Genomic DNA, 15,921 nt, shown 5'->3' on the forward strand with positions numbered 1-15,921 from the left:
AAGGGTTTGAGAAGGTCTTTCCTCTTATGAAGCCCAGAACAAAGCATAACCTTTAAAATTAGACCTGGGCCATTCAGGGATGATGTCTGGAAGTAGTTTACTGACACAAACAGTAGTGGGATTCTACTCTGTAGAATTCTCCGCCTCCTAAAAAAAAACTTGCCATTGGAGAGCAATTAAATGTTTCAAAGCCAAGATTGATACAGTTTTGTCAAGTATGGGTGACAGGAAGATGGAGTTAAAATGCAGATCAACTATTATCTAATTGAATGGTGGAACAGATGTGAGGGCCTCAATAATTGTCATCCTTCATGACAATGGTGAATTTTTATCCCTTTTACAAGTATAACTTGAGATACTTGCAGTATTTTGCTCCTTAAGTATGCTCCCTCGGAGTGCTAAAACACAGCTAATATCGGAGATGTTTGCCCACTGCGCTCCTCAACTGGCCCATCAGTTGGCTGCAAACAGTGAACACGAGTTCTCAGCCAAAAATGAAGGAAAAATCCCAGCAAGTAACATGCGGCCAGAGTTCTTCAAGCAGCACCTGGAAGAACAGCATCAGTGGAGTGCCGAGAAAGGTGCAGAGTGTTTGGGGAGGAGAGCTAAAGCTGTAGGGAAAGGAGGAAAGAAAGAACAAAGAAAATTGCAGCATAGGAACAGGCCCTTCGGCCCTCCAAGCCTGCACCAACCACGCTGCCCATCTCCACAAAAACCCCAGTTTTGTTTTTTGGCGGGGGTGCAGTGGTTAGGATGAATAAACTAAACCAGACTTGGAACTGAATGGAATTGCTCAATTTTTTACAAGAATACTACATAGGAATTCTGTTGGCTTTCAGGGTGAAATTGGTGGAGAATGAGGCGATGAAGACATTAGATAAGAAACTCTTGCGTAGTTATTTGTTAAAGCCTATTTCTATTCGGGAACTAATGAGAATAATTTTAAGAATATTAAAACTGGCACTGGATATAAATCCAGCAGAAGTGCTGTATGACATTCTTTAAGATAAAATTAATTTCAAATGAGTGCTGCAGATAAGTTTTGTCAAGTTGCACTGGTGGCGTTTGAACACTTTACCCTCATAAGCCACAGAGCTGAATACCGTGGCACTCCAGGGGTCACACACCTACATACTTATTAAATGCCTTGTGTCTGCATACATTTCCTGTCACCCCATGGGCAGCACGGTGGCACTGCGGTTAGCACTGCTGCCTCACAGCGCCAGGGACCCGGGTTTGACCTGGCCTCGGGTGACTGCCTGTGTGGAGTTTGCATGTTCTCCCCGTGTCTATGATTTGATTTGATTTATTCACATGTGTTAGCATACAGTGAAAAGTATTGTTTCTTGCGCGCTATACACACAAAGCATACCGTTCATGGAGAAGGAAAGGAGAGAGTGCAGAATGTAATGTTACAGTCATAGCTAGGGTGTAGAGAAAGATCAACTTAGTGCGAGGTAGATCCATTCAAAAGTCTGACAGCAGCCGGGAAGAAGCTGTTCTTGAGTCGGTTGGGACGTGACCTCAGACTTTTGCATCTTTTTCCTGACTGAAGAAGGTGGAAGAGAGAATGTCCGGGCTGCGTGGGTTTCCGGTTTGTGTTCCGGTTTGCTCCCACACTCCAAGGATGAGTGGGTTAGGGTGATTGACCATGCTAAATTGCCCCTTAGTATCAGGTGGATCAGCAGGGTAAATATGTGGGGTTATGGAGATAGGGTCTGGTTGGGATTGTTGTCAGTGCAGGCTTGATGAGCTGAATGGCCTCCTTTTGCACTGTTGGGATTCTATGACCCTCAATGTCTCGATTTATAGTGGAAATTGCTTTGGTAAACACGTGCTGTAATGACACTGCCCACCAGTGAAAGTTCTATAATTATAATATGACAAATTTACATAGGCAGAGAAAACCTGAAATTGGAAATTACACAGTGCAGGCAGGGAGTTGTAGCATTTTGAATCAGTCAAACTCAGTTTGATAGTTCCAGTCATTCCCACTTGTGTTCTGTCTGTTATTTGCTGCCTGTTGTCATTCTTATTATATATTTCCTGTGTGATATTTGTAATTGGTGTAGGATCAGTCAATGATGTTCGGCAGTGACCGGAGCAGATTTACAGATGGCAAGAGAGCTGTGGAGGACAAGAACATTGGGCCCCTTGTGAAAACGATAATGACGAGGTGTATCCACTGCACGCGCTGCATCAGGTACCTGCCCAAAGCCACTTTAGATTATAAACACACTGCTTGCTATTGCAAGCATTCATTATAGTCCGGAATGTCTGTGATAATATAGCTGATGTCAACTGGGGCATCTCAGTGGTACAATGGTTAGCACTGTTGCCTCAGCGCCAGGGACCTGGGTTCGATTCCCGGCTTGGGTCATTGTCTGCATGGAGTTCTCCCCGTGTCTGCGTGGGTTTCCTCCGGGTGCTCCAGTTTCCTCCCATAGTCCAAAGATGTGCGGGTTAGGTGGATTGACCATGGTAAATTGTCCATTAGTGTCTGGGGGATTAGCAGGGTTAATAAATGGGGTTGCAGGGATAGGTTGATTGGCCATGCTAAATTGACCCTAGTGTTAGGGGGATTAGCGGGGTAAATGTGTGTGGGGTTACAGGAATAGGGGCTGGGTGGGATCGTTGTCGGTGCAGGCTCGATGGGCTGAATGGCCGCCTCCTGCACTGTAGAGATTCTATGAATTGGGTCCTTACTGTACGGTGTTGGTTGTGGATCAGTGTTAGCATGTATTCCCCTGAAGTCCCACTCAGAGTCTAGAAGACAAAATGTCGGCTGCTAATCCAGTGCAGCACTCGGAGTGCTGCTCTGTTGGAGGTGCCACCTTTCAACTGTGATCTTAAACCAAGCGCCCATCTGCCTTTTTAAGTGGATGTGAAAGATCCCATGGAACTATTTTGAAGAAGAGCCGCACAGGTGGCCTGAGAAATATTAACCCCTGAGCCAACGTCATTCAAATAAATTGGTCACTTTCCCATTGCTCCTTGTGGGAGCTTGCAGTGCCCACATTGGCTGCCTTGTGTTTTTTTATTATTAGTCACAAGTAAGGCTTACACTAACACTGCAATGAAGTTACTGTGAAATCCCCTAGTCACCACATTCTGGTGCCTGTTCGGGTACACTAAGGGAGAATTTAGTACGGCCAGTGCACCTAACCAGTACGTCTTCAGATTGTGGGAGGAAACCGGAGCACCCGGAGGAAATCCACGCAGACACGGGAAGAATGTGCAAACTCCACACAGACAGTGTCCTGAGGCCGGAATTGAACCCGGGTCCCTGGCGCTGTGAGGCAGCAGTGCTAACCATTGTGCCACCGAGCCGCTGCATTACATCAGTGACTCCAATATTTAATTGGTTATAAACTGTTTTGGGACATCTTGCGACCATGAAAGATGCTCCATAAATGGCGTCTGAATGACGACTTTGGCACAACCATAACAAAACATTCACTTTACAATTTGTGACAGCTCAGACGCTGTACTTGGTGAGCTCACAGGCATTGGAGTTGGGGAGACAGAGGTACGTGGTTTCCGCACTGCACGATATCTGAAGGGGAATCTTTATTAATGATGGGCAGTGTGAAAAATGGGGAACTGTCCTGTTTCCCTTTACTGAACACAAACAATCGTACAGAACGAGAATGTAACTCTTGCTCTTCTACAGGTTTGCCAGTGAGGTGGCAGGCGTGGATGACCTGGGCACCACAGGAAGAGGAAATGAGATGCAGGTCGGCACATACATCGAGAAGATGTTCATGTCTGAAATGTCAGGGAACGTCATCGACCTTTGTCCTGTTGGAGCTTTGACATCTAAGCCTTATGCCTTCACTTCCAGACCGTGGGAGACCAGGTGCAGCATTTCTTTAACTGTCAATGAGCACACCCCTTTGCAGTATCTTGTAGCAGTTATGCATGTTTGTACATTCTGACTGTATACGCAGCAACATAGGTTTGGGGTTGCTGATGCGATGCACCATGTAGTGTTAGGGGTACAAGGATACACCAATTACTTGTCTCCCTGGTGAAGAACGTAGGAACAAAGTACATATTACAGCCTGTTTCACTATATCTGCACCTCAATTCCATTCACCTGCCTTCGTTCTACATCCCGTAAAAACTTTACTCAACAAAAATCCATCTTCTTCCTCCTGCTTCCCTCTGAACCATGACCCCACCACCCACCATCAATACACTGTTTTCAGAACTGTCATCAACCTCTTCACTGGCTTCCCATTTCATACTTCTCCAACCCTGTATAAGCTCGCTTGCACCTCCTTCCCAATATCCCGGTAGACCTGTCACTCAGCAGTTCCTGCCCCACTAAGCTGATTTCTTCCTACCATGACTCAATTCTTCTCTCTCCATGTCCGGTCTCAGCCCACCTACATCTGTGACCCTTGATGCACTCCGTCGTTTTAAAAGTCTCCAATTTCCTGGCCCTATCCATGTCCTCTTCGTCACGGATGCCCAACCTCTCTACACCTCCATCACCCTGAGGGCATTCTCAGAGCTGTCTGCTTCTCCCTTGAACTGTTGCAAGCATCCATTATAGTCCAGAATGTCTGTGATAATATAGCTGATGTCAACTGGGGCGTCTCAGTGGCACAATGGTTAGCACTGTTGCCAATCTGTTTCCTTTCGCCTGACTGAAATTGCTCTCTTGTTGAACAGTTTCTGCTTTGACTCCTCACACTTCCTCCAATGTTGCTACGGGTACCCACACAGGCCTTGGCAATGTCTGTCGTTTTATGGGATATGTGGAACATTCCTTGTCTGATCCTACTCGGATCCCCTCCTCTCTCAGCTGGCTGTATCCGTGCTGTGTCCTGCTCTCACCCTGAATTGAGAAACTTCTTCAGCTTCCGATTCCAATTTCCACCTTTCCCTTCGTTTCACAAGATCCATCTGACTCTTCCTTTCCCTTCCTTGACTTTTCTGTCTCCCTCTCTGGCAATAGGCTACGTGAGTTGAAATTTCACCTTCACCCAAGACCTGTCAGGTGAGTTGTATACCACCCACAGAGACATGGGAAACCTCAAGATTAGGATTTCATAGAATCATAGAATTCTACAGTGCAGAAGGAGGCCATTCGGCCCATTGAGTCTGCACCGATCAGAATCCCGCCCATAACCCCGTGCATTTACCCTACTTAGTGCCCCTGACACTAGGGGCAATCTAGCATGGCCAATCCACCTAACCTGCACATCTTTGGACTGGGAGGGGAAACCGGAGCACCCGGAGGAAACCCACGCAGACACAGGGAGAACGTGCAAACTCCACACAGACAGTGACCCGAGCCGGGAATCGAACCCGGGTCCCTGGCGCTGTGAGGCAGCAGTGCTAACCACTGTGCCACCCATGTGTCAAAGCAATAGTGTTCCAGCCGATAGCAATGCAGATATTAAAATAAAACAGCTTCTGTCTGACACCTGGACCACGCAGAGTTGGCAGATACACAACAGTTCATAGGTGGAATGATCCTTGGCACGGAATGCAAGCAAAACTGTTGGAATCCACCGGAATTATGACATCTTTATTTTGCTGTATCATCACTCATAGGAAACAAAACCTTTTACATTTGACTAACTGAATCCAATTGTAGTGATCTGCATCTGAATAATATGGTGGTCTGTCTAACTCTGGCGTTGTGTATAGTTTCATTGCAGTGTGCTGTGTTTTCGGGACCTGTTTAAGAATAAGGTGTGCTTGGTGAACTTAATGCTGGAAGCGTGTCATGGTTCTTCAGCCCAAAATGCCACACACACACATAAGGATGTATTTACCTCTGTCACAACAGTCATAACTCTCTTACGACAGGAAGACCGAGTCCATTGATGTGATGGATGCCATCGGAAGCAATATCGTTGTGAGCACGCGAACTGGGGAAGTGATGAGGATCCTGCCACGGTTAAACGAAGAAGTGAATGAAGAGTGGATCTCTGATAAGACCAGGTGATGGATTTTAACCCAATGGGGTATTTTGTACAAAGCATTGCCCACAAAACCGTCCAACTCTCTCAGGAATTGACATGGAGCAGGCAGCCCCATGTTAGAAAATGAGGTGGAAGAGCTGTCCCGCTTCTTCCGGGTGCCAGCCTCTGAGCCAGAAGGTTGTGGGTTCAAGTCTCACTGCAGAGACACTCAAATAAGGCACTGAGTGGGGGGGGGGCCTGCACTGTCGGAGGTGTCATCTTTCACGTGGAACATTAAACCAAATCCCATTGCCCCTCTGAGGTGGATGTAAAAGATTTCATGGCATATTCCAAAGAAGGGAGTTCTCCCTCATGTCCTGGCCAACACTGCACTCTCAACTACATCGAAAACAGATTATCTGGTCATTGTTCTTTGTGCACAAATTGGCTGTACAGTGACGCACTTCATTGGGTATAAAGTTTTTTCTAGCCCATGTAGAGGAGTACGACCTTTGTTAGGCTGTTGAGCTATAGGTGATTGTATGAAGCAAGCTATACAGCCTATTGAGACAATATTGACTCTTTCAAAGAGCACTCCAGTCAGTCCCACTCACCTCCACTTTCCCCATATCACTGATCTAGATGAAGGAACTGAGGGCATTGTGGCTAAGTTTGCAGATGATACAAAGATAGGTGGAGGGACAGGTAGTATTGGGGAGGCTGGACAGGTTTGGAGAATGGGCAAAGAAGTGGCAGATGGAATACAATGTGGGAAAGTGAGGTTATGCACTTTGGTAGGAAGAATAGAGGTGCAGTCTATTTTCTAAATGGGGAGCAAATTCAGAAATCGAAAGCACAGAGGGACTTGGGAGTCCTATTCAGGATTCTCTCACGGTTAACTTGCAGGTTGAGTTGGTAGTTCGGAAGGCAACTGCAATGTTAGCATTCATTTCGAGAGGACGAGAATACAAAAGCAGAGATGTACTGCCGAGGCTTTATAAGGCTCTGGTCAGACCACATTTGGAATATTGCGAGCAATTTTGGGCCCCATGCCTTAAGGAAGGATGTGCTGGCCCTTGCAGAGGATCCGAAGGAGTTTCACGAGAATGATCCCGGGAATGAAAAGCTTGATGTATGAGGAGCTTTTTGAGGATTCTGGGTCTATACTCGATGGAGTTTAGAAGGGGATCTCATTGAAATTTACAGAATACTGAAAGGCCTGGATAGAGTGGACGTGGGGAAGATGTTTCCATTCGTAGGAGAGACTAGGATCCGAGGGCACAGCCTCAGAGTAAAGGGACGACCCTTTAGAACTGAGATGAGGATGAATTTCTTCAGCCAGAGGGTGATGAATCTGTGGAATTCATTGCCACAGAAGGCTGTGGAGGCCAGGTCATTAAGTTTAAGACAGATAAATAAATAGGTTCTTGATTGGTATGGGGATCGCAGGTTACGGGGAAAAAGTGGGATCAGCCATGATTAAATAGCAGAGCAGACTCGATGGGCCGAATGCCTAATTCTGCTCCTATATTTTATGGTCTTATCCCGGTAATGTTTTCCTCCCTCGACTTGTTATCGAATTCCCTTTTGAAAATTGCAGTTGAATTTGTGCCCACCTATTAGGCAGTGCATTCCAAACCCTGACCACTTGCAATAGATTTTCCTCAGAATGACGAAGGTTGAGGGGCAACCTGATAGAAGTGTGCAAGATTATGAGGGGCATGGACAGACTGGATAGTCAGAAGCTTTTTCCCAGGGTGGAAGAGTCAATTACTAGGGGGCATAGGCTTAAGGTGCGAGGGGCAAGGTTTAAAGGAGATGTACGAGGCAAATTTTTTTACAGAGGGTTGTGGGTGCCTGGAACTCGCTGCTGGGGCAGGTAGTGAAAGCAGACATGATAGTGATTTTTAAGGGGCGTCTTGACAAATAAACAAATAAGATGGGAATAAGGGATATGGTCCCCGGAAGGGTAGGGGATTTTAGTTCAGATGGGCAGCATGGTCGGTGCAGGCTTGGAGAGCCAAATGACCTGTTCCTGTGCTGTAATTTTCTTTGTTCTTTATCTCTGGTTCTTTTGTCAATCGTTTGAAATCTCTGCTCTCCGATTATTGACTCTCCAGCCATTGTAAATAGTTTGTCTTGATTTGCTCTATCTGAATGCTTCATGATTTGAGACACCTCTGCTTTAAGGAGAAAAAAGCCACTCCTTCAGTCTGTCCACATAACACGGTAGCACAGTGGTTAGCACTGCTGCTTCACAGCTCCAGGGTCCTGGGTTCGATTCCCGGCTCGGGTCACTGTCTGTGTGGAGTTTGCACATTCTCCTCGTGTCTGCGTGGGTTTCCTCCGGGTGCTCCGGTTTCCTCCCACAGTCCAAAGATGTGCGGGTTAGGTTGATTGGCCAGGTTAAAAAAAATAAATTGCCCCTTAGAGTCCTGAGATGCGTAGGTTAGAGGGATTAGCAGGTAAATATGTGGGGGTAGGGCCTGGGTGGGATTGTGGTTGGTGCAGACTCGATGGGCCGAATGGCCTCCTTCTGCACTGTAGGGTTTCTATGATAACTCCCAATCCCTCAGCTCTCAAACCATGTGGCTAGATGGGTAGTATACTAATACTGGTAAATTTGCATGGTATTGGGTTAATTTGATGCAATGGTCCTTAACATAAACTTATTCCATACAGGTAATGCATTACAATAAAGGAATCAATAAACATGATTTGATTTATTATTGTCACATGCATTAACATAAGTGAAAAGTATTGTTTCTTGCGCACTCTATAGACAAAGCATATCATTCATAGAGAAGGAAATGAGAGAGTGCAGAATATAGCGTTAGTCATAGCTAGGGTGTAGAGAAAGATCAACTTAATGCAAAGTAAGTCCATTCAAAAGTCTGACAGCAGGAGGGAAGAAGCTGTTCTTGAGTCGGTTGGTATGTGACCTCAGACTTTTGTATCTTTTTCCCGCAGAAGAAGGTGGAAGAGAGAATGTCCAGTGTGCGTGGGGTCCTTAATTATGCTGGTTGCTTTGCCGAGGCAGCGGGAAGTGTAGACGGAGTCAATGGATGGGAGGCTGGTTTACGTGATGGATTGGGCTACATTCACGACCTTTTGTAGTTCCTTGCGGTCTTGGGCAGAGCAGGAGCCATACCAAGCTGTGGTGCTTATACACAATAACATTCAAATGGAATTGCAAACATGCTCTTTGCTCCCAGTTCTTTGATATACTGATCTGACTTTTTGGGGGAGAATCTTATTTAATTTGAAAGTGGGTTAATTTTTAACTTTGCCTGTCTTGCTCTGCAGGTTTGCCTATGACGGCCTTAAGCGTCAGCGTTTAATTGTTCCCATGGTCAGGGGTTCTAAAGGGCAGCTGGTGTCTGCGTCCTGGGAGGAAGCATTAACACAAATTGCTGAAGCGGTAAGGAACGGCTGCATGTTACATAGAGCTGAACCTGTTCATCAAACATTGTGGTGTGGGAGATTGAGGAAGATGTTCTGTGATGGAGCACTCTGCAATCGACCCAACACAGAACCTACATCTTATCCTTCTACCTAAACACCTCTCTTGCCTCAGCCTTTCCCATCTTGTCCCTTCCTCCTACCCCATAGTTCCCCGAGACTCACCCTGACAATAGTTCTCATACCAGTGTGCCCATAGGACCATAAGATATAGGAGCAGGATTAGACTATTTGGCCTGTTGAGTCTGCTCCACCATTCGATCATGGCTGATAAGTTTCTCAACCCCATTCATTGAATCCCTACAAGAATCATAGAATCCCTACAGTGCAGAAGAAGGCCATTTGACCCATCAAGTCCGCACTGACCACAGTCGTACCCAGGGCCTACTTATGTAACCCCTCATATATACCCTGCTAACCCCCCCCGACACTAGGGTCAATTTAGCATGGCCAATCAGCCTAACCCGCACATCATTGGAGTGTGGCAGGAAACCAGAGCACCCGGAGGAAACCCACGCAGACACTGGGAGAAACGTGCAAACTCCTCATAGACAGTGAGCCGAGGCTGGAATTGAACCCAGATCCCTGGCGCTGTAAGGCAGCAGTGCTAACCTCTCCAGCTTTTTCCCCTGTAATCTTTGACCCCACCCCTTACCAGTCAAGAACCTGTCTATCTCTGTCTTAAATATACTCAATGACCTGGCCCCTACAGCCCTCTGTGGCAATGAATTCCACAGATTCATCACCCTCTAGTTGAAAAAATTCCTCCCCTTCTAAAGGGTCGTCCCTTTACTCTGAGGCTGTGCCCTCGGATCCCAGTCTCTCCGACTAATGGAAACATCTTCCCCACGTCCACTCTATCCAGGTCTTTCAGTATTCTGTAAGTTTCAATGAGATCCCCCCCTCATTCTTTAAACTCCATCGAGTAAAGATCCAGAGTCCTCAAACACTGGGTACTGGGAGCAGATTCAACACTAACATTCAAACAGGATTGCAAATATAGTTGAAATTGAGAGGTTGTTGTGTTGTGGGGAAAGAGCAGGGGAGTGGGACTAATTGGATAGCTCTTTCAAAGTTGTGGTCCAGATAGATGGGCTGAATGGCCTCCTGTGCTGTCTGATTCTCTGAAATCCAGGATATTTTTCCCTTCATTTGGGGAATAAGAGGGCGGTACGGTGGCACAGTGGTGAGCACTGCTGCCTCACAGTGCCAGGGACCCGGGTTCGATTCCCGATTGGGTCACTGCCTGTGTGGAGTTTGCACATTCTCCCCGTGTCTGCGTGGGTTTCCTCCGAGTGCTCCGGTTTCCTCCCACAGTCCGAAAGACGTGCTGGTTAGGTGCATTGACCCGAACAGGCGCCGGAGTGTGGCGACTAGGGGAATTTCACAGTAACTTCATTGCAGTGTTAATGTAAGCTTTACTTGTAAATAAATAAACTTTAAACTTCCCCACACCCAATCCTCCCTATTTAAATATTAATGCTGTGGCTGCAGTTGCAGGGAGTGCGAGATAAAGGCGTGGCTGCTATTGCCGGAGGAATGGCTGATGCTGAGGCACTCGTGGCCCTGAAGGACTTTGTCAACAGGTTAAACAGCGATGCACTGTGCACAGAGGAGATCTTCCCGATGGCTGGAGCTGGGTAAGACAGCAGTTGTACAGCACTGGAGCGTACAGTACGGATCAAATATCACAGGTTGCAGTAGGACAGTAACACACCTTGAGTTGTTTGCTCTTTCTGATGTTTCATAGTTTGGTTCCTGAGTGTTCAGTAAACGAAATGGACCATCATCTAAATAGCGTCTTTCAAAACCACTGGATGTCCCAACGTGTTTTCCAGCCAGTGAAGTGTGGTTGCTGTTGTAATGTTGTGGCAGGAATTGGTTACTACCTTGTCAATTCACTGCAGCCCCCACATAACCATTCATGGGGTCAGCTGTTCCCCGATGTACTTGGCAGGGGAGTGGTGTTGAAGCTGAGCTTCAGCTCAAACACAGAAGGAGAATCTGTACCAGTTGAACTGTAACACTGCAGGGTTGTGGAGGTTGCCTGCACAGAAAGGAGCAGTGCGCGGCAAAACACACTTTTTATTGTGCAATTGTCAGCCCCAATCCTTAGCTTCCTCTCTCTGGACTGATATAGACTGACCTGTCCCAAGTGGGAGTGAGGTGGTTTATTCAGTCAGCATTGTGTATCTCTTACAGAGCTTTCAGTCGAGGGGAAGCAGGTGTGCAGTCGGCCTTCAGGCTGTGCTGCTGTGCAGCATGGCCAGATTACCCCGAGGTTTCACTTTCTTTCCATTGTTTTCCACCCCACTTCTTCCTGCCCGTCTTGGAGCGGCAATTCGACAAGTGAAGAACTCCGGGATCAGACCGGTGTCCAACAACCACCCCATCCGTACGCTGGCACATTAACGGGCTGCTTTGCCTTCACCCAGATGCTGTTGGGTTGAAGCGTCAGTTGGCAACATCCCTGCCTCAGAGTCAGAAGGGGTGTGGGCATTGGCGCGTCCTTCAGCAAGCACTTGTTGGGTGTGTCTGAAACTCTGGAGGTTTGATACAGCTCTGCATGTTGTTGGAGAGCAGGTGCCACTGTAGGGGGAGCACTGCTACATGTGTGTAACTCCATACCATACGAACATATGAATCAGGAGCAGGCCCCTTGATCCTGCTCCGCCATTCCGTAAGATAATGGCACACCCTCTTTCATTTTTGTTGCACTTATTGCCCATTCCTGGGAAGATAATGACACTGCCCATTTCCCTGCCAGGCACGGCGTGCCCCTTCCCCCGGCTGTTGGCACGGCGTGCCCAATGGTTAGGTGTAAAGCGGATCAGATTAAGGGTAACAGGATGCCATTCCTGAGGACACAAGTCAACCATACGGGTTTTACCATAATCCTGCATGGCTGTTTTGTTTGATGCCATACCACAAACTCGCCAATTTATTGAAATTTTTCACAGTTGGACATGACAAGATTTGACTAAATGAATTCTGGCTTTCTTGACATCTATGATGTCATTGGCGCTGCCATCACCAAATTCCCCAGCATGAATATCCTGGGGTTCAGTATCGATTGGAAATTGAATCTTTCCTTCATGGTCAGTGGGCCAAAATCCTCAAAGCTTCCTGAGCAGCACTGTAGGAACAACTTCACAATGCAGACTGTAACAGATCAAGAAGCAGCACCTTCTCCAGGACAATCTAGGATAGGAAATAAATGCTAGCACTGTTTACGTCCCAAAGATGAGTAAATTGCGAACAAAATAACCAATCCACCAACAGAATGTTGAGGGGGATGCGGACCAGAGGCTAAGTAAGGGAAGGTTAGTCACCTGGGGTTGGTGGAGTGAGAGGGAAAGGCACTAAGGTGGGAACAGCCCTCTTTTGCCCTGGAGGCCAAGAAAGGACAGAGGAATAAGGTGCTGTCTGCGTAGAAGGGCCATTATATAAAAAGCTGCTGGGGATATTTACTACACGGACTGTTGGCAAGAGAAAGATGACCACTTCGATGTGAGCCTATCTATTATAATGGAAAGGATTATGTTTGAAAACAGTCTACAGTACCCAGTCATCTAAAGACCGAGTACAATAAGCATAAGCGATGGGATGTTTACAGAAATAAAAAGCAAAGTGTTTTCTTTAACGGTTGACTTTCTGCTGTTTCCAAACAGTACCGACTTGCGCTCCAACTACCTGCTGAACACCAAGATCTCTGGGGTGGAGGAAGCTGACCACCTGCTGCTGGTCGGCACCAACCCGCGCTATGAAGCCCCACTTTTCAATGTTCGAATCCGGAAGAGGTGAGTATGTGAACGATCACTAAATTGCAAAAGGAAGCTCGAATAATCTGGGTGCAAATGGCTTCTGTTCTTAGCTTGTTAATGCTTCTGTTTACCCATTGGCTTTGGCTGACGTAGAATGAGCTGCCAGAGAAAGTGGTTGAGGCAGGTACAATAGCAATATTGAAAAAGCATCTGGATAAGTACATGGATGGGCAAGGATTAGAGGGATAGGGGCCAAACACGGGTAATTGGAACTAGCTGGGAGGGCATCATGGTCGGCATGGACTGGTTGGGCCGAAGGGCCTGTTTCCGTGCTGTATTGCTCGATGACTCTATGGCAAAGTATCTGACGAAACAGCAATAACAATTTGCATTTATGTAGTTCCTTTCACATCATAGAATGTCCTAACACCCTTCAAACAAATTTGATACTAATTTACAAGATGAAGGTAGATGATCTTACGTTAAGTCGAAGAAAGTAAGTTTTAAGAAGCATCTTAAAGGAGGAAGAAGGTGTATCAATGCAGACAGGTTCAGGAAGAGAATTCCAGCGCTTCCAATCGGGCTGAGGGCATGGCTGTGAATGGTGAAGTAATTAAATTGGAGATTGCAAGAGGCCGGAGTTACAGGAGTGTCGGGATCTTGGAGGTTTGTAGGATTGAAGGAATTGCACATGTGTAGAATGATTGTCATTAAAACCCAAAGCTCTGACCAAGCCTTTGGTCACCTATCTTAATATTTCCTTATGTAACTGGCTGTCCGATTTTGTGTGGTATAAAGTGTCCTGGAGTGCTTTACTATATTAAAAGGCATTGAATAGATGCAAGTTTGTGTTTCCTGTGGCTCTGTTGGTAGTAAACCTGCCTTTGGAATAGAGGGTTGTGGGTTTGGGTTAAATACCAATGTCATGGATAAACAGGTTAGTAGATCCTTGATCTTGTGCTTTTTTTTGTTGGACCTTGCTGACACATTTGCCTTTGTAATTGCAGTGACATCTTTGTGCAAGGCACTTGGAGCCATTTTGATATAAAGTGTTAAGTATTATAATATTAGTTGTGCGTGGTTACTCCAGAATTTACTTGAGGTTACACCCAAGGATATCAACCCCTAAAATCACATGGCTTTATCTCAAATACGAGCTGCACTGTTTGATGCTCGACGTGTTTAAGATTTGTAACATTTTGCGAAAATGGTGCTTGGTCTGCACAGTTAACAGCTCTCAGTGCGGTGGTTCACCTCAATCTTCCCGGATGCCTCTTTCCTGTTACTGTGCTGTGTGGACAGGATCCAACTCCGTTGTCACCTCTCTCTCTGTCCTCTTCCTCGACCACACCCAGCAATTGAATATTTTGCAGACACTTATTGCCAAGGCTAGCATGTAAATGGCATCTGTGGGAACATGTTCCAACTTCAATATGATCACCTTCATGAGAGATGAGAGGGAAGTGGGGGAGAGCATCTTCTTTGTCAGGTTCAGCAACTGCAGATTTTTTTTACGTCTTTTCATAGGATGTGAGCATCACTGAGAAGCCCATCCCTAATTGCCCTTAATCCCTAATTGCCCTTGAACTGAGTGCCTTGCAACGTCCTTCACAGAATTGTTATGGTGCAGAAGGAGGCCATTTGGCCCATCGTGTCTGCACTGGCTCTCCAAAGCATTTTGGCTTAGTGCCGTTCCCTTGCCTTTTCCCCGCACCCCTGCACATTGTTTCTATTCAAATAATCAGCTAATGCCCTCTTAGATGCCTCAATTGAACCTTCCTCTACCACACTTCCGGGCAGCGCATTCCAGACCGGAACCTCTTTCTCACATCACATTTGCCTCTTTTGCAAATCACCTTAAATCTTTACCAGTGGGAACAGTTTCTTCCTATCTATCCTGCCTAGTTCCCTCATGATTTTGAACATCTCTATCAAATCTCCTCTCGGTCTTCTTCTCTCCCAGTCCCAACCTCTCCAATCTGTCCTCATAACTGAAGTTTCTCATCCCTAGAACCATTCTTGTAAACCTCTTCTGCACTCTCTCCAATGCATTCACATCCTTTCTATAATGTACCTCTCAGAACTGTACACAATGTTCCAGCTGAGATCTAACCAGTGTCTTGTATAAATTCAGCATAAGCTCCTTGCTCTTGTACACTATGCCCCCATTAATAAAGTCTAGAATACTATCTGCTTTATTAACTGCTCTCTCCACCTGTCCTGCCACCTTCAATGATCTGTGCACACATACACCCAGCTCCCTCTGCTCCTGCAACCCTTTTAGAATTTTACCCCTTAATCTTGTCTCTCCGTGTCCTTCCTACCAAAATGCATCACCTCATACTTCTGCGCATTGAACTTCATCTGCCACCTGTCTGCCCACTCCCTAGAGGACATTACTGAGCTGGATAGGTTTTTACAAGAATCAATGATAGTTTAATAGTCACCATTATTGAGACTAGCTTTATATATCCAGATTTATTTAATTGAATTTAAATTCCGCCAGCTACCAGGGTGGGATTTGAACCCAAGTCTCCAGGGCAATAGCCTGAGCCTCCAGATTAGTAGTCCAGGCATTATCATTATACCACTGTCATCCCACATTTGTTGCTCCTCCGGATTAGTTTGAGATTTCTCACAATGGATCATTATGTGATACTAAATCAGTGAATTCATAGAAATGCACGAGAAGCTGCAATGGCAGTAACAGGCCATTCAGCCCAACCAGACTGTCTCATTGATTACCTTTCATGAAAGCAAATAGTTCTTTCGCA

General features: G+C 46.2%; 1 protein-coding gene across 2 annotated transcripts in view; it reads left to right on the forward strand.

Moving 5' to 3' along the window:
- Nucleotides 1-15,921, forward strand: part of ndufs1 (NADH:ubiquinone oxidoreductase core subunit S1) — a 54,653-nt gene that overhangs the window by 18,399 nt on the left and 20,333 nt on the right. For both annotated transcript variants that reach the window (XM_078206634.1, XM_078206635.1), the window contains exons 7-12: nucleotides 2,073-2,203; nucleotides 3,674-3,859; nucleotides 5,827-5,961; nucleotides 9,228-9,342; nucleotides 10,878-11,023; nucleotides 13,055-13,183. In XM_078206634.1, coding sequence (XP_078062760.1) covers nucleotides 2,073-2,203; nucleotides 3,674-3,859; nucleotides 5,827-5,961; nucleotides 9,228-9,342; nucleotides 10,878-11,023; nucleotides 13,055-13,183 — 842 coding nt within the window. The remainder of the gene's footprint in view (nucleotides 1-2,072; nucleotides 2,204-3,673; nucleotides 3,860-5,826; nucleotides 5,962-9,227; nucleotides 9,343-10,877; nucleotides 11,024-13,054; nucleotides 13,184-15,921) is intronic.

This window comes from Mustelus asterias, unplaced genomic scaffold (genome assembly GCF_964213995.1).
Source record: "Mustelus asterias unplaced genomic scaffold, sMusAst1.hap1.1 HAP1_SCAFFOLD_1672, whole genome shotgun sequence".
NCBI lineage: Eukaryota > Metazoa > Chordata > Chondrichthyes > Carcharhiniformes > Triakidae > Mustelus > Mustelus asterias.